Here is a 21269-nt window from a genome sequence, read left to right on the forward strand (position 1 = left end):
CTCACGGCGTCCCCTCAGCCCGCGCCCCCCCCCCGGCCCGTTCCCGCCACCGCTCTCGGCCCCGCCCCTCCTGCACCACCCTCCCTCCTCCCTCTCCCATTGGTCTTTCCCTGTGTCCATCGCCTCGTGCCGGGCCACCCTATTGGTCTGTGCCCGCCCCCACGCCGCTTATCCCAGCCCTCCAGGCCCGTCCCACTGTCCTCCCCGCCCCCTGTCCATCACCCTCCCTCCGCCCTTTCCGATTCGCTCTGCTCCCTGTCCGTCACCCTCCCTCCGCGCCCTCCAATTGGCCCACGCCGGCCGCGCTCCCCATGGCCCCGCCCCACCCGGCGCGCGCGCGCCCCCCGCCGGCGGCGGCCCCGCCCCCGCCGCAGTCCCGGCGCCGCCGCTCCGGCCCCCGCTCCGGCCCCGCTCCGGCCCCGCCGCGGCCGCTCCGGCCCCGCTCCGGCCCTTCCCGGGCCCCGCCGGCCGGGCCGGGCCGGGCCGCCCCCGCGAGGCACCGCCGGCAGAGCCCCGGTAGGAGCCGTGCCCACGCCGCGCGGGGGGGAGCCGCGCCGAGCCGGCCGGGCCGAGCCGGGCCGGGCCGGGGCGGTGCTGGGGCGGGAGGAGCCGGTGTAAGGTGGGGGGGGGGGGGGGTGTTGAGGCGGGGGGGCGGCGGGACGTGGTGACCCGGCCCCCCCCGTGTCCCCTCCCTCCCGCCCTGCCCATTGTGTGCAGACAAAATGGCGGCGGTGAGTGAGGGGAGGGTGGGGGGGGGGAGCGGCCGGGCCCCCTCACGGACCCCCCTCAGCAGCGGCCCGAGACCCGGGGGTTTCGAGCCGCCGCCCGGGGAACGCGGGCGCCTCACGGGGCTCCCCCGGACTCCGCTCGTTTCTGGCCGGCGCCGCTTTGTTCGCGCCGCGTTTGCAAATGGCGGCAGCGCCCGGCGGCCCCCGCGCCCCCTCCTCACCCCCCGCGCCCCCTCCTCACCCCCGAGCCCCGCGCCCCCTCCTCGTTTCTGCCCCGCGGCCCTGCCCTGGAGTGGGGACGGGGATGGGGGGTCTGAGGGCGGTCGGGCCGGTCCTTTCCCGACCCCTGGGTGGGATGTTCGGGGGGGCATCATGGAGGAGGTGGGATCACCCCCTTGGAGGGGCTTAAACCCCTCTTCCGTCCCCATCGCACCTCATCCCAGGCCGGGAATTTGCAGTGGGATCATCCCCTTTGGGGGGATTTTAGCCTTCTCCCCGCTCAGGACCAGGATTCTCCTCTGCTCAGCTTTTCGCCGCCCCTGTCCCTGCTCCCTCCCGGTTCCCGCTGCTCCAGCCCCGTTACCCGCGGCCGCTCCGTTTCTGGAGGGTTTAGGGGCGCAGGGATCCAGCACCCCCTTCCCCTCCGCGGGGACCGAGGGCTTTGTGCGCCCCTGGCTCCGGGATTCCCGCTGGGATCCGCGCTCCCGGCGGTTCCTGGACTGCTCCAGGAGGGTCGTGGTGTTCTGGCTCCTCATCCATGCCGGGCAGGTGCCAAAACTCAGATAAAAGCGGCCGATTCGTTCCTAAAACGCGGCCTTGAGCCCGAGCGTGGCTTCGCCTGTGTCGCGCTTTCCCACGTTCAGGGCAGAAATTCCAGCCTTTTATGTCCTTTGGTTGTTTTTCCCTCCGTCCTCCCAAAAAACGCCTTCGGGAGAGTCACTCCTTCCCTTGGGAGTGCGGGAAGTTTGGTGGATTCCTCCTGCTGGGGGTGGAGTGGAGGAGGGAGTGAGGCCGAAACCAGGTGATATTCCGGAGTTTGTCCCGTTTCCAAGGGCAGGGATTGTTTTTGTCGGGATTGGGCTGCCGGTTTAACTGAGTCTGGGGTTCTTCTCCTCAAGAGACACAGGTCTGGTGGTGCTGCAGCATCAGCTCCCACATTTCTCCCTCCAAAAATCTCAGAAGAGGGATAATGGGGACAAAGCTCTCTGGCTGTTGTGATTCTGACTGTAGGAACGGCTGGGTGGGATTTCAACCCTTTCCTTATCCAGCCTGAAGGAAACTGAGGCAATTTTAAGGAAATTAACGGGGCCTGCGGGGCCCAGCCCAGAGCAGAAGGCACCAGGAGATGCCATGTGGCTCCTTGGGAATGGTTCTCCCTGCTCAGCCGGCGCCGGTCGGGGCTTAATTACAATTAAACCCAGATTTATGGCGCTGTTAAGTCATCCTGTGAATGAACTGGCAGGATTGGAATCGGAGGGGTTTCCTTGGATGGAGTTGTGTGTCCGTACAGCGGCTGGAGGGAATGGGATTTCCTGGTTTTTATCCTAAAAATGTGAGCCCCGGCTCTGGGTGAGCTTGGAACAAAAAACGAATTGGAACAAAAGGCTCCTCTGCCCCAGCTGGGGGCGGTTCCCACAAAAAGGCAGGAATTTGGTGTCACTTGGGCTGAATGTGTTGAATTCCAGGACTTCGGAGCGCTACGTTCCCACCTGGATTTCCCAGGGCAGCTGCTCCAGCGTGGAGAGGGCAGTTCTGTCTGCTTTGGAAAAGTCCCATTTCGTGGGAAAACCTCTTGGGAGCGAAGGGGAATAAGGATTGGGTGCTCTGTGCTCCTCCGCGCTCGGCCTGCAGGTCTCGGGGATGTAAGGAGCAGGGAGCTGGGCTCTGGCTAACGGGCTGGGATCTGTCTAATTGCCGTTCCTGCCTCCAGCTCCAGCGCGTGCCCCGGGCTCCGGCCGCCCCGGCTCACCCGCTCCCTGTCGCTTTCAGATCCCGCGAGGCCGCGCTGCCGCGACGCTCTGCTCGCCGGCAAAGTCCAAATAAACGCCTCAGAAAAACCCTCAGGCAGGCAGCAGGAAACGAAAATGGTGAGGGACGGGTGGATTCCCGGGCGTGGGGCGAGCATCCCTGTCCCGGAACTCCCTCAGTGTCCCCAGACGTTCCCAACCGTGTCCGCCCTCGCAGCGCCCGATGCGGATCTTTGTGAACGACGACCGGCACGTGATGGCCAAGCACTCGGCCGTGTACCCCACGCAGGAGGAGCTGGAGGCCGTGCAGAACATGGTGTCCCACACGGAGCGGGCGCTCAAAGCCGTCTCCGACTGGATCGACGAGCAGGAGAAGGTCAGCGGGGAGCAGCCGGAGACGGAGTCCATGGAGACGGCGGCCGAGGAGGAGAGCAAGGAAGGAGGGTGAGGAGCGAAGCTGCTGGGTCTGCTTTAGATCCCTACAACTCGCCGAGCTCCCTAACAACTTTCCCGTGCTGGTGGAAAGTTGTCTTCCCTGGCTGGGGAATTACCCAAGGCAGGCTTGAGGGGAGTGCTCCAGGTTGATCCTCACGGATCCATTCTTCCAGTTGGGTGGGGGGCTCCCTAAAATTCTCTTAGCTCCCTAAAAACCCGCTCGTGCTGGTGGAAAAATTGTCTTCCCTGGCTGAGGACTTGAGGGGAATTAAGCAAGGCTCCAGGCCGATCCTCACGGATCCATCCCTCCAGCTGGGTGCGGCATCACCAGCTCGTGAATCTCACCCTCTCCTGCTTTTCCCAGGGATCAGAAAGCCACGGAGCAGCTGACGAGGACCCTGCGGGGCGTGATGCGCGTGGGGCTGGTGGCCAAAGGCCTCCTGCTGAAGGGGGACCTGGACCTGGAGCTGGTGCTGCTGTGCAAAGACAAACCCACGGCCAAGCTCCTGGAGAAGGTCGCCGACAATCTGGGAGTGCAGCTGGCGGTGAGTGGAGCCCGTGGGGAAATTCCCTTTGGGGCGGTTCTGGTCCCCCTGTTCTGGCTTGGAAAAGCCTTTTCCAGAGGCGCTTTAGGATTGCTAAATGAATTTGTCCTCATGGTTTGGCTTGGAACGGATCTTGGAGCTCATCCCCTTCATGGGCAGGGACACCTTCCACAGGCCCCAAACCCTGTCCAGCCTGGCCTTGGGCGCTTCCAGGAATCCTGGGACAGTCTCAGCTTCCCTGGGAATTCCATCCCAGCCCCTTCCTGCCCTCACAGGGGCAGGAATTCCCTCCCAAAACCCATCTAAATCCCCCTTTATTCCAGCATGAAGCCATTCTCTCTTGTCCTGTCCCTCCATCCCTTGTGCCAGGTCCCTCTCAGCTCTCCTGGAGCCCCTTTAGGTGCTGCAAGGGGCTCCGAGGCCTCCCCAGAGCCTTCCCCGCTCCAGCAGAACATTCCCAGCGCTCTGGGATTATGGAGCCGTGGAACGATTTGGGTTGGGAGGGACTTTTAAAACCCAAGGCTCCAGCAGAACATTCCCAGGGATTATGGAGCCGTGGAACGATTTGGGTTGGGAGGGACTTCAAAACCCATCTTACCCCGACCCATCCCCGCCCCAACGCTGCAGGCGATCACCGAGGACAAGTACGAGATCATCCAGTCTGTGGGAGACGCCGCCATCATCATCAAGAACACCAAGGAGCCCCCTCTGAGCCTGACCATCCACCTGACGTCGCCCGTGGTCAGGGAGGAGCTGGAGAAGCAGCTGGCCGGAGGTACGGCCGGCCGGCGCCCGGCGTCCCGCGGCTAACGAGCGGGAAGGTGCTCTTCAGCTCCGGCCGGGGCCGTGGCAGCTCCTCCTGGCCAAATCCTCACCAAATTCCTTCACCGGGCCACCCTCGCTGAGAGATCCCGGGTGTGCTTTACCACCCGGACCGAGCTTGCGAAGCTGAGGAGCACCTTTCACGCGGGATTTTTTTGCTCTATTTTGGTTCTTTTTTGTTGTTGTTTTTTTTTTTTTTTTAAGTATTATTATTTTATCCTTTCTTTTGGTTCCACTTGGGCCTTTAGTTCACTAATTCATCATCTCGTTGTATTACTCGTGGTTTGTTCCCCGGCCATGTCAGTGCAGTGACATGAAAATAGAAACCAGATTTGTTTAAGAAACCCAAAAAAAAAAACCAAAAAAAAAAAACCAAAAACCCCCTCTTGAAGGCTTCTTGTGCGAGGAGTTGCATGTCCATGAACCGGGATGTTCCGGGATGTTCCCCCGGTGTGTGTTGCAGCAGGACACCGGGTGCTCGGGGCTCCTCCCGTGGCTCTCGCAGCACCTCAGGTTCAGAACTCCGGAAAGCGATGCAGAGTTTTGGATAAAGTTAGCTTCTCCAAATTCCCTTTGGAATCAGAATTCCAGCGGCTGCTGGTTGTGCGCTCCAATTCCGATGGGCTCCGTAGGGCCGGCGGTTCCCCCGCTCCGCACTAGCCTTATCTAAAACCCTGATCTGAGCAAGTTCGGGCGACTTGAGGCCCTCCCTCAGTTTTGCTGCAGCACAAACCGGGACCTCTTTGTGCTCTTGATTGTTGATCTCTGGTGTTGATCTCTGACCTCGTCTCCGAGCCTTCTAGTTTGTCGATTTTAGGGACGCTGGACCTTTGGCCAACAGGACGTTCTCTGTCGCGGGCCGGGGCCGGGGCAGCCATCCTTCCGGGCGGAGGGTTCCCTGGATCCTCTCCGAGCCTGGCCCTTCTTCCCTCCTCCCCACCCTGTGCTCCGGCTGGAGCCGGGCTCTCGCCCCCTCAAATTTCCCCACGCCGGCCTCGCCGCCGCCTCTCCATCCATCCAGGATTTATTTCTGTGCCCTCCGCCGAGCCTCACGCCCGGTCTCCTCCTCTTCCTCCTCCTCCTGCTCCTTCTCCCAGCGCACATTCCAGTCCATCCCTCCCTGGGAGTTGAGCTTCCCCAGTGTCCAGGCGAGGCCGCAGCCCCTTCCCTCCCGCTCCCAGCATCCCAGCAGGATTTTTTGGGAGCCCCAGCTGCCCGTTAGGATGCTGCCTCATCCCCCTCGGCCCGACAGAAGCCCCTTGGTCAAACCGTGCCTTGTCTTCTTATTCCATCCACGACTAGAAACGCTCTCAGTCACCGACTCCCCGGACGTTCTGGACAGGCAGAAATGCCTTGCTGCCTTGGCGTCTCTGCGCCACGCCAAGTGGTTCCAGGTTTGCATTTTGTTCTTATATTTATCTTTAAGTAGAAGCGTTGGTAAAACTCTTTTAAGGGGCTGAGTGTTCTTGTTGGAGTTGGAGTTTCAAGCGGCCGCTGGCCGCTCGGAGGTGCCGGAGCTGTGGGCGCTGCAGTGACTTAGGAGCCTTTGTACGGAGCAGCCGCGGAGCTGCCGCTCTGTGTGAGGAGTGACGTCCCCTCGGCCAAGACCTTGGTTAAGACCTTGGCCAACCCCTTGGCCAACACCTTAGCTAAGGCCTTGGCCGGCCCCGCGGCCGACCCCTCGGCTAAGCCCTTAGCTAAGACCTTGGCCAACTCCTTGGCCAACTCCTTGGCCAAGGCCTTGGCCAACCCCTTGGCGAGGAGCTCGGCTAAGGCTTCGGCCGGGCCTCGGCCGTCGCGGCTCCGGGCCCGGGCTCCGGCTTTCCCCTCGGCAAAGCAGCACCCGGAGGGAGCGCCGGCGGCGCGGGCGGGCGCTCGGTGAACCCCTGTCTGCTTTGGTTCCGCTTCCAGGCCAGGGCCAACGGGCTGAAGTCGTGCGTCATCGTGATCCGGGTGCTGCGGGACCTGTGCACGCGCGTTCCCACCTGGGCCCCGCTCAGAGGATGGGTAATTCTCCCCTTTTCCCCTTCCAGGGGGGCGGCAGCTTTCTCCCAGTGCAGCTCTGCTCTTTCCCAAGGCTCCGGGCACGTCCCCTCTCCCAGCCTGGGGATTTCTGTGCATGAGCGGCTTCTCTGCACTTGGAGACACAAATCAGATGTCTGTGGTTGGGTTTATCAATTGTCAGCTAATTATGAGCTCACAGCGTTATCAGATTGGAAATGAGTGATCAGCTCACCTTGATACTGAACTGCTTTGTCAGTTATCAGCCCAGGTTGTTACTGAATTGCTTTATCAGTTATCAGCTCACCTTACTATCCAGTTGTTTAATCGATGATTAAATCACATTATCATCAAAACATTTTCTCAGCTACCAAATCACATTAATGTCAGTGTTATCAGCTGTCAAGTCTCGTTACTATCAAATTGTTTTATCAGTTATCAAACCACATCATTATCATTATCAAATTGTTTTCTAAATGATCAAGTCATGTTATCATCAAATATTAAGTATCAAATTGGGTTACTTTAAAATAGTTTTATAAATTTTCAAGTCTAGTTATCAAATAGTTTTATCAATTATCAAATCACTTTATCAGTTACCAAACCATGCTGTCCTCAAACACCATCATCAGTTTCCTTTATCAATTAACAAACGCTTTTATCAGTTACCAAACAACTTTATCTTATCAAGTCACATCGCCAGCTTGTTTTACTAATTACCAAATCACGTTGTTACCAAACTGTTTTATCCATTCATGACTTCACAGCCCGGCTCCTCTCCTCCCTTGGGCACCAGGAGCTGCTCCCAGATGAGTCCCGTCCCTGGAGTCCTTTCTCGGGTCCCTTTCCAGGGCTCCCATTTCCCGCCGGGTCTCCTGGGGTCCCTTTGCCAGGGCCCTTCTCCCAGATCCCCTTCCCAGGGTCCCTCTCTGGGATCCCTCTCCCAGGCCCCCTTGCCAGGGGTGCATTTCCTGGGATCCCTTTTCCAGGTCCCTCTACTGGATCCCTTTTCCAAGGGTCCATTTCCTGGGATCCCTTTTCCAGGTCCCTCTACTGGATCCCTTTTCCAAGGGTCCATTTCCTGGGATCCCTTTTCCAGGTCCCTCTACTGGATCCCTTTTCCAAGGGTCCATTTCCTGGGATCCCTTTTCCAGGTCCTTCTATGGGATCGTTCTACCACGTGTCCTTTCCAGGGGTCCCTCTCTGGGATCCCTTTCCCAGGTCCCTCTCTGGGATCCCTTTCCCAGGTTCCTCTCTGGGATCCCTTTCCCAGGTCCCTCTCTGGGATCCCTTTCCCAGGGGTCCATTTCCTGGGATCCTTTCCCAGGGTCCTTCTCTGGGATCCCTTTCTCAGGTCCCTCTATGGGATCCCTTTCCCGGGTGTCCTTTCCAGGGGTCCCTCTATGGGACCCCTTTCCCAGGGGTCCCTCTATGGGATCCCTTTCCCAGGGGTCCCTCTATGGGATCCCTTTCCCAGGTCCCTCTCTGGGATCCCTTTCCCAGGGTCCTTCTCTGGGATCCCTTTCCCAGGTCCCTCTATGGAATCCCTTTCCCAGGGTCCCTCTCTGGGATCCCTTTCCAGGGGTCCCTCTCTGGGATCCCTTTCCTAGGGGTCCATTTCCTGGGATCCCTTTCCCAGGTCCCTCTATGGAATCCCTTTCCAGGGGTCCCTCTATGGGATCCCTCTCCCAGGTGTCCTTTCCCAGGTCCCTCTCTGGGATCCCTTTCCCAGGGTCCTTCTCTGGGATCCCTTTCCCAGGTCCCTCTCTGGGATCCCTTTCCAGGTCCCTCTCCGGGCTCCCTCTCCCCTCTCCCTGCCCTCACTTCCCTCCTTCCCTTGCAGCCTCTGGAGCTGCTGTGTGAGAAATCCATCGGGACGGCGAACCGGCCGATGGGCGCGGGCGAGGCGCTGCGCCGGGTGCTGGAGTGCCTGGCCTCGGGCATCGTCATGCCAGGTGAGCTCTGCCCAGGTGAGCTCGGCCAGGTGAGCTCGGCCAGGTGAGCTCTGAGCTCTGCCCAGGTGAGCTCTGCCCAGGTGAGCTCGGCCAGGTGAGCTCTGAGCTCAGCCAGGTGAGCTCTGCCCAGGTGAGCTCAGCCAAGTGAGCTCTGCCCAGGTGAGCTCTGAGCTCAGCCAGGTGAGCTCTGCCCAGGTGAGCTCTGAGCTCTGCCCAGGTGAGCTCTGGCCAGGTGAGCTCTGCTGGGTGAGCTCTGAGCTCTGCCCAGGTGATCTCTGGCCAGGTGAGCTCTGCCCAGGTGAGCTCTGCCAGGTGAGCTCTGATCTCTGGCCAGGTGATCTCCGGCCAGGTGAGCTCTGATCTCTGGCCAGGTGATCTCTGGCCAGGTGAGCTCTGCCCAGGTGAGCTCGGCCAGGTGAGCTCTGAGCTCAGCCAGGTGAGCTCTGCCCAGGTGAGCTCTGAGCTCTGCCCAGGTGAGCTCTGGCCAGGTGAGCTCTGCTGGGTGAGCTCTGAGCTCTGCCCAGGTGATCTCTGGCCAGGTGAGCTCTGCCCAGGTGAGCTCTGAGCTCTGCCCAGGTGAGCTTGGCCAGATGATCTCTGGCCAGGTGAGCTCTGCCAGGTGAGCTCTGAGCTGTGGCCAGGTGATCTCTAGCCAGGTGATCTCTGGCCAGGTGAGCTCTGATCTCTGGCCAGGTGATTTCTGGCCAGGTGAGCTCTGATCTCTGGCCAGGTGAGCTCTGGCCAGGTGAGCTCTGGCCAGGTGATCTCTGATCTCTGGCCAGGTGAGCTCTGGCCAGGTGAGCTCTGGCCAGGTGAGCTCTGATCTCTGGCCAGGTGAGCTCTGATCTCTGCCCAGGTGATCTCTGGCCAGGTGAGCTCTGGCCAGGTGAGCTCTGGCCAGGTGAGCTCTGATCTCTGGCCAGGTGATCTCTGCCCAGGTGAGCTCTGATCTCTGGCCAGGTGAGCTCTGATCTCTGGCCAGGTGATCTCTGGCCAGGTGAGCTCTGATCTCTAGCCAGGTGATCTCTGGCCAGGTGAGCTCTGATCTCTGGCCAGGTGATCTCTGGCCAGGTGAGCTTGGCCAGGTGATTTCTGGCCAGGTGAGCTCTGGCCAGGTGAGCTCTGGCCAGGTGAGCTCTGATCTCTGGCCAGGTGATCTCTGGCCAGGTGATCTCTGGCCAGGTGAGCTCTGATCTCTGGCCAGGTGAGCTCTGGCCAGGTGAGCTCTGATCTCTGGCCAGGTGAGCTCTGAGCTCGGCCAGGTGAGCTCCGGCTGGGAGGAGCGCGGGGGGTGCCGGCGGTCGGGAGCCCCTCTGTCCCCCCGGGCACGCGCAGATTCCCGGCCCTGCCCCGTAGGGAGAGGCGCAGCCCAGTTTGGCTGCCGGGGGCGCCGCTCCCGCGGCCCATCCCACAGAGATCCCGGCGAGCCGCGCCTCGGGAGCTGCCCCAGGGAACGTAGGGTAGAGACCCGGGATAATTCTCTGCATATCTTCCTTGTTTCCTGCCTTCAGATGGTTCTGGTATTTATGACCCTTGTGAAAAAGAAGCCACTGATGCTATTGGGCATCTAGACAGACAACAAAGGGAAGATATCACACAGAGTGCTCAGGTATAGTGTGACCTCCATCCGGCCCTTCCCAATCCCCGGCTCGCTCTGCTCCCGGCTCCCTTGGCCACCATAGATTAGACCTGTGGTCACTCAGCGCCGTGGTCACTCGGCACCGTGGTCACTCAGCACCGTGGCCACTCGGCACCGTGGCCACTCGGCACCGTGGTCACTCGGCACCGTGGTCACTCAGCACTGTGGTCACTCAGCACCGTGGCTGCACGCTGCTGTGGTCACTCGGTGCTGTGGTCACTCGGTGCTGCTGTGGTCACTCAGTGCCGTGGTCACTCAGCACCATGGCCACACGCTGCTGTGGTCACTCAGTGCTGCTGTGGTCACTCGGTGCCACGGTCACTCCACCAGGCCACCCCCGTGGGCCCCCATAGTTTGGCCACCCAGAGCAAAGAATCAGGTGTTGAGTAGCGAATTGTCCCAAGGCCCCTTTTTGGGTGAAAGCCCCCACGAGACTCAATCTGGAGAGCCCCCCTGAGGATGTGGATTGGTGCAGGGGGGCTGCGAGCAGGGGGGCTCCGGCAGCTCCCGCTGACCCTCACTCCTGTCCCCAGCACGCCCTGCGGCTCGCTGCCTTCGGCCAGCTCCACAAGGTCCTGGGCATGGATCCCCTGCCCTCCAAAATGCCCAAGAAACCAAAGAACGAGAACCCAGTCGATTATACTGGTATGTACTGGGAGGGGGACAGCCCCGCGTTCCATCCCGAGGATTTGGGTGGAAAACGGGGGATTTAGGGAGCGTTGTGCCCGTTGCTGCAGTTCAGATCCCGCCCAGCACCACGTACGCCGTCACCCCCATGAAGCGGCCGATGGAGGAGGACGGGGAGGAGAAATCCCCCAGCAAAAAGAAAAAGAAGATTCAGAAAAAAGGTATTGAGCTAACGAGAGGTAGGTACGGCCTGGGGGGAAATGGGGTGGAGATTGGGGGTGCTCAGTGCAGGACTGGGGGCTTGGGGGGGCTGTAGACTGGGGCTACGGGGTGTGGGGATGGATAAAGTAACTTAAAAGTGGGAGATTTGTGCTGGGCAGAATTGAAACCAAGGAGGAAAAGGTCAGGACTTGTCTGGGAGGTGGAAAAGACTGAGGGGAACTCGTCTGAAATAGGAAAAGGCCAGTCAGAACTGGTCTGGAATTGGAAAAGATCAATGGGGACTGGTCTGGAACTGGGAAAGGTCAATGGGAAGTGGAATGAGAAAAGACCAGTGGGAACTGGTCTGAGATGAGAAAACACTGGTTGGGACTGGTCTAAAATGGGAAAGGACTGGTCAGAACTGATTTGCAATTGGAAAAGACAGGTGGGAACTGTCTAGAATGGGAACAGACCCACGGAAGCTGGTCTGGAATTAGCAAATGCCCATCAGGACTGCCCTGAAACTAAAAAATACCAATTGGAACTGGCCCCAAACCGGAAAATACTGGCCTGGAATCAGCTTTGCTTCTTGGAAGGAGCCGCCAAACACCCACAAACTGCCGGTGTTGGTTTTTCCCTGTGCACAGAGGAAAAGCTGGAGCCTCCCCAGGCCATGAACGCGCTGATGAAGCTGAACCAGCTCAAGCCGGGGCTCCAGTACAAACTGGTGTCCCAGACCGGCCCCGTGCACGCTCCCATCTTCACCATGTCCGTGGAGATTGACGGCAGCACCTTCGAGGCCTCGGGGCCCTCCAAGAAAACGGCCAAGCTGCACGTGGCTGTGAAGGTGGGATGGGATGGGGATGGGATGGGATGGGATGGGAGTGGGAATGGGGATGGGGATGGGAGTGGGAATGGGGATGGGGATGGGGATGGGATGGGATGGGAGGGGATGGGGATGGGGATGGGAGTGGGAATGGGAATGGGAATGGGAATGGGAGTGGGGATGGGGATGGAAATGGGAGTGGGAATGGAAATGGGAATGGAATGGGGATGGGAGTGGGAATGGGAATGGGAATGGGAATGGAAATGGGAGTGGGAATGGAAATGGGATGGGAGTGGGAATGGGATGGGAATGGGAATGGAAATGGGATGGGAGTGGGAATGGGAATGGGAGTGGGAATGGAAATGGGATGGGAGTGGGAATGGGATGGGAATGGGAATGGAAATGGGATGGGAGTGGGAATGGGATGGGAATGGGAATGGAAATGGGATGGGAGTGGGAATGGAAATGGGAGTGGGAATGGAAATGGGATGGGAGTGGGAATGGGATGGGAATGGGAATGGAAATGGGATGGGAGTGGGAATGGGAATGGGAATGGGATGGGAGTGGGAATGGGAGTGGGAATGGGGATGGGAATGGGATGGGAGTGGGAATGGGAGTGGGAATGGGAGTGGGAATGGGAATGGGAATGGAAATGGGAATGGGAATGGGAATGGGATGGGAATGGGATGGGAATGGGAATGGAAATGGGAATGTGATGGGAATGGGAGTGGGAAAACTGCCAGAAGCTCCAGGGTGGGGTGGGAGCAGCACCAGGAGCTGCCATCCTCAAGCGTCCCCTGGAGTGCCCGCAGGTTTTGGGAACGCTGAGCACCAGAGGGAGTCAGTGAAAGGCCTGGAGCAGCTTCCTGGAGTGGTGTCCCCAGTGGGTGGTGCTGGGGCAGGGCTCCTGACCTCCCTGCTGCCCCCAGGTGCTGCAGGACATGGGGTTGCCCACCGGGGTGGAGGGCAAGGACTCCGGCAAGGGCGACGAGTCGGCGGAGGAGACGGAGACCAAGCCGGTGGTGGTGGCTCCTCCGCCCGTGGTGGAAACGGTGTCAACGCCCACGGCAGCCTCGCCCCCCTCGGATCAGACCCCCGAGGTGGGTGGGGGACGCGTGGCACCGTGGCAGCCGTGCTGCTGTTGGTTTGGGGTGGTTTGGGGTGGTTTGGGGTCGCTCCTGGTGAGAGCAGGAGGCGGAAGTGGCTCCTTGGGTGTCCTTCCCAAAAAAGCTGGGGAGCGGCTCTGTGTGTGCTTGGGGACATTTTTGGGGCTCACCCAGCCTTCGTCCACCCTCAGAACGTGAAGCAGCAGGGACCAATCCTGACGAAGCACGGGAAGAACCCGGTGATGGAGCTGAACGAGAAGCGGCGCGGGCTCAAGTACGAGCTGATCTCAGAGACGGGCGGCAGCCACGACAAGCGCTTTGTCATGGAGGTGAGGGGACACAGGGGCCTCCAACCAGAGCTCCTCGGGTGGGAGAAGAGCTTGGAAAGCCGCCTCGTCCCCTTCCCAAGAGTTTAAATCCTCAAATCCAAGAGGTTTGGCTTGGGAGAAACCTTTAGAAGCTCATTAGTGGGCGGGGACAGCCTGTGACACTTCCAGCTCTGGGATTCCCTGGGGGTCTCCCATCTTTTCCTGCCCTTTCCCCTGTGGGTCTCCCATCTTTTCCTGCCCTTTCCCATTTCAATGGGTGGTTCCATCCCTTTCCAAGGTGGAGGTGGACGGGCAGAAGTTCCAAGGTGCTGGCTCAAACAAGAAGGTGGCCAAAGCCTACGCGGCGCTGGCCGCGCTGGAGAAGCTGTTCCCAGATGCTCCCGTTGCCATCGAGCAGAACAAGAAGAAAAGAGCCCCCGTTCCAGCCAGGGGTGGCCCCAAATTCCCAGTCAAAGTGAGTGGAATCCCCAATCCCACAGCTCTGCAGTGGGAAAAGAGCGGTGGGAACTGGTCTGGGGTGGGAAAGGACCAATGGGAAGCAGGCTAAGATCAGAAAATACAGATCAGGACTGGTCTAAAGCAGGAAGAGACTGATGGGAGCTGGTCTGGAATTGGAAAAGAAAGACCTGGGGTGTAACTCACCAGCCATTGGCTCTGGGGTTTGATCCTTTCCTGGGAGCTGAGCAAACAGCTTGGAAGCCCAAACCCCATCAGGTTTTGCAGCAGAAACCCTCAGGGTTTGGAGGTGCCTCAATTTGGGGTCACCTCGCTGGCTCTTGTTCTGGGGGTCCGGCGTCCTGGGGCTCTGTTCTGGGAGGGTTTTTTTGGGAAATCCCTCACCTGAGCTCCACGTGACCCCTCTGTCCCCTCTCCTTGTCCCCACAGCAGCACAACCCGGGCTTCGGGATGGGGGGGGGCCCCATGCACAACGAGGCCCCCCCACCCCCCAACATGCGGGGCCGCGGCCGGGGCGGAAACATCCGGGGCCGGGGCAGAGGCCGGGGCGGCTTCGGGGGCAACCACGGCGGCTACATGAACACAGGTGAGGGCCAGCAGCACCCATGGGTGGCCCCCAGCCCCTGCCACCCCTGCGCTCACGGCCACGGCACCCGGAGCTTCCAGAACTCTCCGCGGGGGAATGACCCCTCCTGCTCCTCTGGTGCTGTGGCTGTGGGTCCTGGGTGTTCCAGAGCCCCCCAAATCCCTGTGAGGGAACAAATCCCCCTCTGCTGTTGTGTCCTGAACGTTCCAGAGCTCCCAGATCCCTGTGGGGGAACAAATCCCCCTCTGCTGTTGTGTCCTGAACGTTCCAGAGCCCCCAGATCCCTGTGGGGGAACAAATCCCCCTCTGCTGTTGTGTCCATGGCTCTTGGATGTTCCAGAGCTCCCAGATCCCTGTGGGGGAACAAATCCCCCTCTGGTGTTGTGTCCTGAACGTTCCAGAGCCCCCCAGATCCCTGTGGGGGAACAAATCCCCCTCTGCTGTTGTGTCCATGGCTCTTGGATGTTCCAGAGCTCCCAGATCCCTGTGGGGGAACAAATCCCCCTCTGCTGTTGTGTCCTGAACGTTCCAGAGCTCCCAGATCCCTGTGGGGGAACAAATCCCCCTCTGCTGTTGTGTCCATGGCTCTTGGATGTTCCAGAGCCCCCCAAATCCCTGTGAGGGAACAAATCCCCCTCTGGTGTTGTGTCCTGGGTGTTCCAGAGCCCCCCAAATCCCTGTGGGGGAACAAATCCCCCTCTGGTGTTGTGTCCTGGGTGTTCCAGAGCCCCCCAAATCCCTGTGGGGGAACAAATCCCCCTCTGGTGTTGTGTCTGTGGGTCCTGGGTGTTTCAGAGCTCCCAGATCCCTGTGGGGGAATAAATCCCCCTCTGCTGTTGTGTCCATGTCAGTTGGATTTCCTGGAGCCCTCCTTGGGTGAACGGCCCCCCAAATTTGGGACATTTCACCCTGGGGATCTCTGTTTATTCCAACATTTCCCTCCTCTGCAGGGGCTGGGTACGGGAGCTACGGCTACGGAGGGAATTCTGCCACTGCTGGCTACAGTAAGTCCCTTTTTCTGTCCCTTTTTCTGTCCCTTTTTCTGTCCCTTTTTCCATCCCTTTTTCTGTCCCTTTTTCCATCCCTTTTTCTGTCCCTTTTTCTGTCCCTTTTTCTGTCCCTTTTTCCACCCAAGATCCCAACAGGTGCCATCGTGCTGGTGACTAAAATCTCCCAGGAAAATGGCTCAAGGGGAGGGGAAACTTTTTTTTTTTTTTAAATGGTTCTTGGTTTTTAAGGAAACCAAAGCATTTTCATCAATTCTGCCTTAGCTTACAGCAAGGTTTTTTTTTACAAAATCCAAGCTTTTTGATAAATCCCAGAGTTTGGGTCAGACCCCTTCTGGGTCTCGGGAAGACTTTTCCACTTGGACCTGGCCCAGCCTTTAAAACTTCACCTTTTAAAGATGTGAAGTTCCCTGATTTGCTGGAATGCTTGGATTGGCCTGGGTGCTGAAGCAAATGCTTTGATCCACGCTGGGCTCTGGGAATCGTTCCTGTGCTCCCCATCCCATCCCATAAATATCCAGGCACTGGGGAATGTCTTGGATGCTTCGGGAGATCCACGGAGTCCTTGGCTGCCATGGAAATGGGCTCTTGGAGCAAAGTGCTTCAGTCACCTGGAGAATGAAATATCCCCAGAATCAGGAATTGAGGGGAATTTCGGAATCGGCTTGAGTCTCAGAATCCACCAAATTCCGAGCATTTTGGTGTCCTTTATCCCTTTGAAAGTTGTCTTTGCTGGATTTGGTGGCACCGCAGTTCCCATCTTTGAGTCAATTCCATAATTTAACCAAAAACAAGAAGGAAAAGGAAGTTCCAGGTTTAAGCTGAGTCCAAAGGGTTCAGTGGATCCTTGAAATATTTGTAATAATAATGATCCCATTTTTTTAAAAAAACCCCAAAAAAACCAACATTGTTGGAGGTCCTGACTCTTTACCCAGGGGACAGATCCCGTCCTGGATGATCCGGAAAGGATCCTTAGGATCCCTCCAAGGTGGAAAAAACTGCCCTTCCCAAGCCACCACGTGGTGCTGGACATTTCCGTCCCTGAGCTCTGATTCGGGGAAGATCACAGCTGATTCTGCATCAAGCATGAAAACCTCAGAGTTGTATTGGGCTAAAGTGGAAAATCCAGGACTTCTGAGGAGGTGGGAGAGCAGAGCTCCACTTCCAGCCCTGGATCCAAACCCCAGGATTTTGGGGTTTGGGACGGCCCAAGGGGAATCTGGTCCAGCACAAGAGTTTTGTGTCCAACCCTGGAGATAAAATTTATTCCAGAGCCTCGTTTGTGCAGAGTGAATCCGGAATATTCTGTGGGAGAGGAATAAAACCTTCACATGGGAAAGGGGGCGTGGAAGAGAATCACGGAAGGAGCCCAGAATTAACGGATCCCAGGATTTAAAGCCTCCAGAAGCTCTTGGCAGCACGGCCCCAGGATCTGGGGACGGAGCTGGGATTCACCTGGGAATTCAGTCTGGGTGTTCCATCGGAGCTGTGGAAGAGGAGCACGCGGAATTTCACTCCTTGCATCCTTTTTAACCAAACTCTGCCCCTTTTCGTCGCTGGCAGATCCCTCCTGATCCCACAGGGTTTCAGATTCTGGTGGCTTTTTTTCTTTTCCTCACAAATAAGTTTAGTTTTGGACGCTCCCAGTTCTCCAGGGAATGGCAGGAAAGGAAACACTCGGAATTTTGCTGTGGGACCCTGGAGAGGTGAAATCAAACCCAGATGAGCTCTGGATCCCAGATGGAATTGTCCAAATCCCAGGAGGATAAATGGAGCAGCCATGTGGATTCCTCATTCCTGAGGATGGATCCAGATGGGAGATCCTGCTGGAATCACAGGGATGGATCCTGCTGGAATCAAAGGGATGGATCCTGCTGGAATCACGGGGATGGATCCAGATGGGAGATCCTGCTGGAATCACAGGGATGGATCCAGATGGAATCACAGGGATGGATCCTGCTGGAATCACAGGGATGGATCCAGATGGCATCACAGGGATGGATCCAGATGGGAGATCCTGCTGGAATCAAAGGGATGGATCCAGATGGAATCACAGGGATGGATCCTGCTGGAATCACAGGGATGGATCCAGATGGGAGATCCTGCTGGAATCACAGGGATGGATCCAGATGGAATCACAGGGATGGATCCTGCTGGAATCACAGGGATGGATCCAGATGGGAGATCCTGCTGGAATCACAGGGATGGATCCAGATGGAATCACAGGGATGGATCCTGCTGGAATCACAGGGATGGATCCAGATGGCATCACAGGGATGGATCAATCCAGATGGGTCCTGCTGGAATCACAGGGATGGATCCAAGTGGGTCCTGCTGGAATCACAGGGATGGGCCCGGATGGGGGGGTCTGGATGGCAATGGCATCACAGGGCCAGACCCACACGGGAGCTTCTGCTGCATTACAGGGGGGTCGCACTGGGGTCCCAGAGAGCTGAGGAGCCTCCATCACCCCCAGACCACCCTCACCCCCACAGACCCTCGTCCCCTCCGGCGGGGCCGCGTGCCCGGGAGCCCTCACCCTCCTCTCTCTCTGTCCAGGCCAGTTCTACAGCAACGGCGGCCACTCCAACTCGGGCGGCGGCGGCGGCGGCGGCTCCTCGGGCTACGGCTCCTACTACCAGGGCGGGGACGGCTACACGGCCCCCGCGCCGCCCAAGCACGGCGGCAAGAAGCAGCAGCACGGCGGCGGCGGCGGCGGCCAGAAGGCCTCGTACGGCTCCGGCTACGGCACCCACCAGGGCCAGCAGCCCTACGGGCAGGGCCAGTACGGCGGCTACGGCCCCGGGCAGGGCAAGCAGAAGGGCTACGGCCACGGCCAGGGCGGCTACTCCTACTCCAACTCCTACAACTCGCCCGGCGGCGGCTCCGACTACAACTACGAGAGCAAATACAGTGAGTGGAGAGGGGGAGCTGTGGGCGGGAGAGGTTCGGAGGGAAGGGTTGAGGTTGGGTTTGATCCCGAAGTTGGGTTAAAGGTGTTGGGAGGTTGTTTCTGGAGCAGCTGGAGGGGAACCTGGTGACCGCTCTGGGCTGGGGCAGGCACCAGGGAGCTCCAGGGGGTTCTTCCTGCCCCTCCCAGGAGCTGGAGCTGTGAATAAGGAGAGGTTTGGGTTAAAAGAGGGGTTTGGGGCTGGAGCTGTGAATAAGGAGAGGTTTGGGGCTGGAGCTGTGAATAAGGGGAGGTTTGGGTTAAAAGAGGGGTTTGGGGCTGGAGCTGTGAATAAGGAGAGGTTTGGGGCTGGAAGGCTGGAGCTGTGAATAAGGGGAGGTTTGGTCTAAAAGAGGGGTTTGGGGCTGGAGCTGTGAATAAGGGGAGGTTTGGGTTAAAAGAGGGATTTGGGGCTGGAGCTGTGAATAAGGAGAAGTTTGGGTTAAAAGAGGGATTTGGGGCTGGAGCTGTGAATAAGGGGAGGTTTGGGGCTGGAGCTGTGAATAAGGAGAAGTTTGGGTTAAAAGAGGGATTTGGGGCTGGAGCTGTGAATAAGGGGAGGTTTGGGGCTGGAGCTGTGAATAAGGAGAAGTTTGGGTTAAAAGAGGGATTTGGGGCTGGAGCTGTGAATAAGGGGAGGTTTGGGGCCGGAGCTGTGAATAAGGGGAGGTTTTGGGCTAAAAGAGGGGTTTGGGGCTGGAGCTGTGAATAAGGAGAGGTTTGGGTTAAAAGAGGGATTTGGGGCTGGAGCTGTGAATAAGGGGAGGTTTGGGGCCGGAGCTGTGAATAAGGAGAGGTTTGGGCTAAAAGAGGGGTTTGGGGCTGGAGCTGTGAATAAGGGGAGGTTTGGGGCTGGAGCTGTGAATAAGGAGAGGTTTGGGTTAAAAGAGGGGTTTGGGGCTGGAGCTGTGAATAAGGGGAGGTTTGGGCTAAAAGAGGGATTTGGGGCTGGAGCTGTGAATAAGGGGAGGTTTGGGTTAAAAGAGGGATTTGGGGCTGGAGCTGCGAATAAGGAGAGGTTTGGGGCTGGAGCTCTGAATAAGGAGAGGTTTGGGTTAAAAGAGGGGTTTGGGGCTGGAGCTGGGATGAGTCTGACAGGGAGAGAGCACAGAGGGGCTGGGTGCCCAGCCCTGGGCACGTTCCTAGGGGATAATCCAAGGCTCAGAATGCCCCGGCAGGGTCAGACCAAGATCCCTCCACACCCAAATCCTCCTGGAATTCCAGGGTCTCGGGGGGGGGGGGCTTGGCTCAGTAGAACTGAGCACCCTGAGGGTGCTGGGGGTCCCCGCCCACCTCCTCATCCCCACGTTTTCCCCGCTCCCAGGTTACAGCGGCAACAGCGGCCGCGGCGGCGGCGGCAACAACTACTCCGGGGGCGGCTCCTACAACTCGGGCTCCCACGGGGGCTACGGGGGCTCCGGGGGCGGGGGCTCCTCGTACCAAGGTAAGGCAGGTCAGTATTGACACCCCAGCATCGCCGGCATCGCTTCGGGGCCCCGCTCCAGCTCCACGGCCGCTCTAATTCCTCCCTCTTCTTCCTCCTCCTCCTCCTCCACAGGCGGATACTCCTCCCAGTCCAACTACAACTCCCCGGGTTCCCAGAACTACAGCGGCCCCCCCAGCTCCTACCAGGCGTCGCAGGGCGGATACGGCAGGAACGAGCACAGCATGAGTTACCAGTACAGATAAACCCCCCCGTGTCCCCGCCGCGCTGCCCCCGGGCTCGATCCCCCCGGGGTTTTATCCCCTTCTCCCCCTCACCCCGTTGCTCTGTGTGACCCGTCACCCCTGGGCCTCTATTTAATGGGTCGTAGTTGCCACGACGACTTGGTCTAAATAGGATTATTATTATTATTTTTTGGGGGTTTTTTTTTGTTTTGTTTTTGTTTTTTGTTTTTTGTTTTTTTGGGGGAAGTCGATCCAATTCCGGAGCCTTTTCCCAGGCCCCGGCTGGGGGACGGGCCCTCGTTGTTCTGCTTTTGTGAAGTGCGTTAAAAAGGAGCTTTTTTCGGTATTTTCTGGCTTTGGTGGTTTCAGTTTTTTTGGGGAAGGGGTCGGGGGTTGGGGGTTGGGGGTTGGAGGAGGTGAATAAACCCAAAATTTGGGATGGTTTGGGCTCCCAATGCGTTCTGCACCTTCAAACCCCCACACTGGGAGGATTCTCATAAAAAAACCAAACCTGAATTCCAAGTATTTGGTCCCTTAAACCCCTGAAGTTCAGAGTACAGGGGCTGAACTGGGGTTGAACTGGGGCCAAACTGGGGCTGAACTGGAGCCAAACTGGGGCTGAACTGAGGCTGAACTGGAGGAACTCTGGGGTTGAACTGGGGCCTTGTGGCTCCTCTGGGTGAACTTTGTACCGCTGGTTCCGGATCGTTCCGTGCCAGAGCCAGACCCTGGGAAACACCGGGAACAGCACCTGGAATGGGGCATGGCCTGGAAACACCGGAACAGCACCGGGAATGGGGCACGGCCTGGAAACACCGGGAACGGCACCTGGAATGGGGCACGGCCCCTCAAATACCAAGAACAGCACCTGGAATGGGGCACGGCCTGGAAACACCGGAACGGCACCGGGAATGGGGCACGGCCCCTCAAACACTGGGAACGATGCCTGGAATGCAGCACAGCCTGGCAAACACTGGGAATGGCACCTGGAGTGTGGCACAGCCCCTCAAACACTGAGAATGGCACCTGGAATGTGGCACAGCCCCTCAAACACCAGGAATGGCACCTGGAGCAGGGCACAGCCCCTCAAACACTGGGAACAGCACCTGGAGTGGGGCACGGCCCCTCAAACCCCAGGAATGGCACCTGGAATGTGGCAGAGCCCCTCAAACCCCGGGAATGGCACCTGGAATGTGGCACAGCCCCTCAAACACCAGGAATGGCACCTGGAATGTGGCAGAGCCCCTCAAACACCAGGAATGGCACCTGGAATGTGGCAGAGCCCCTCAAACACTGGGAACAGCACCTGGAAAGTGGCAGAGCCTCTCAAACACCGGGAATGGCACCTGGAGTGTGGCACAGCCTCTCAAACCCCAGGAATGGCACCTGGAGCAGGGCACAGCCCCTCAAACACCAGGAAT

General features: G+C 58.6%; 1 protein-coding gene and 1 long non-coding RNA gene across 5 annotated transcripts; both read left to right on the top strand.

Annotated features, from left to right (window-relative positions):
* Positions 1-419: 419 nt before the first annotated feature.
* Positions 420-20194, top strand: ILF3 (interleukin enhancer binding factor 3). 4 transcript variants are annotated; one of them, XM_036400099.2, is made up of 20 exons: positions 420-516; positions 2718-2815; positions 2913-3139; positions 3495-3675; positions 4303-4450; positions 5800-5891; positions 6409-6504; positions 8342-8453; positions 9965-10062; positions 10626-10737; positions 10830-10958; positions 11568-11767; positions 12676-12846; positions 13044-13181; positions 13459-13635; positions 14067-14223; positions 15174-15227; positions 17790-18143; positions 19505-19633; positions 19739-20194. In XM_036400099.2, the coding sequence occupies exons 2-20, from the start codon at positions 2813-2815 to the stop codon at positions 19867-19869; spliced, it is 2709 nt and encodes a 902-aa protein (XP_036255992.1). In that variant the 5' UTR covers positions 420-516; positions 2718-2812; the 3' UTR covers positions 19870-20194. The 4 variants fall into 4 exon arrangements, with proteins under 4 accessions (XP_036255992.1, XP_036255993.1, XP_036255995.1 ...); XM_036400100.2 differs by having other exon boundaries at positions 19505-19624; XM_036400102.2 differs by having other exon boundaries at positions 10830-10940.
* LOC129047068 (uncharacterized) lies at positions 8134-8341 on the top strand. The gene is made up of 3 exons (XR_008509029.1): positions 8134-8164; positions 8205-8231; positions 8283-8341. It is a non-coding gene; the product is annotated as an uncharacterized LOC129047068 (long non-coding RNA).
* Positions 20195-21269: the final 1075 nt, after the last annotated feature.

Source organism: Molothrus ater, chromosome 36 (genome assembly GCF_012460135.2).
Source record: "Molothrus ater isolate BHLD 08-10-18 breed brown headed cowbird chromosome 36, BPBGC_Mater_1.1, whole genome shotgun sequence".
In the NCBI taxonomy this organism is placed as follows: Eukaryota; Metazoa; Chordata; class Aves; order Passeriformes; family Icteridae; genus Molothrus; species Molothrus ater.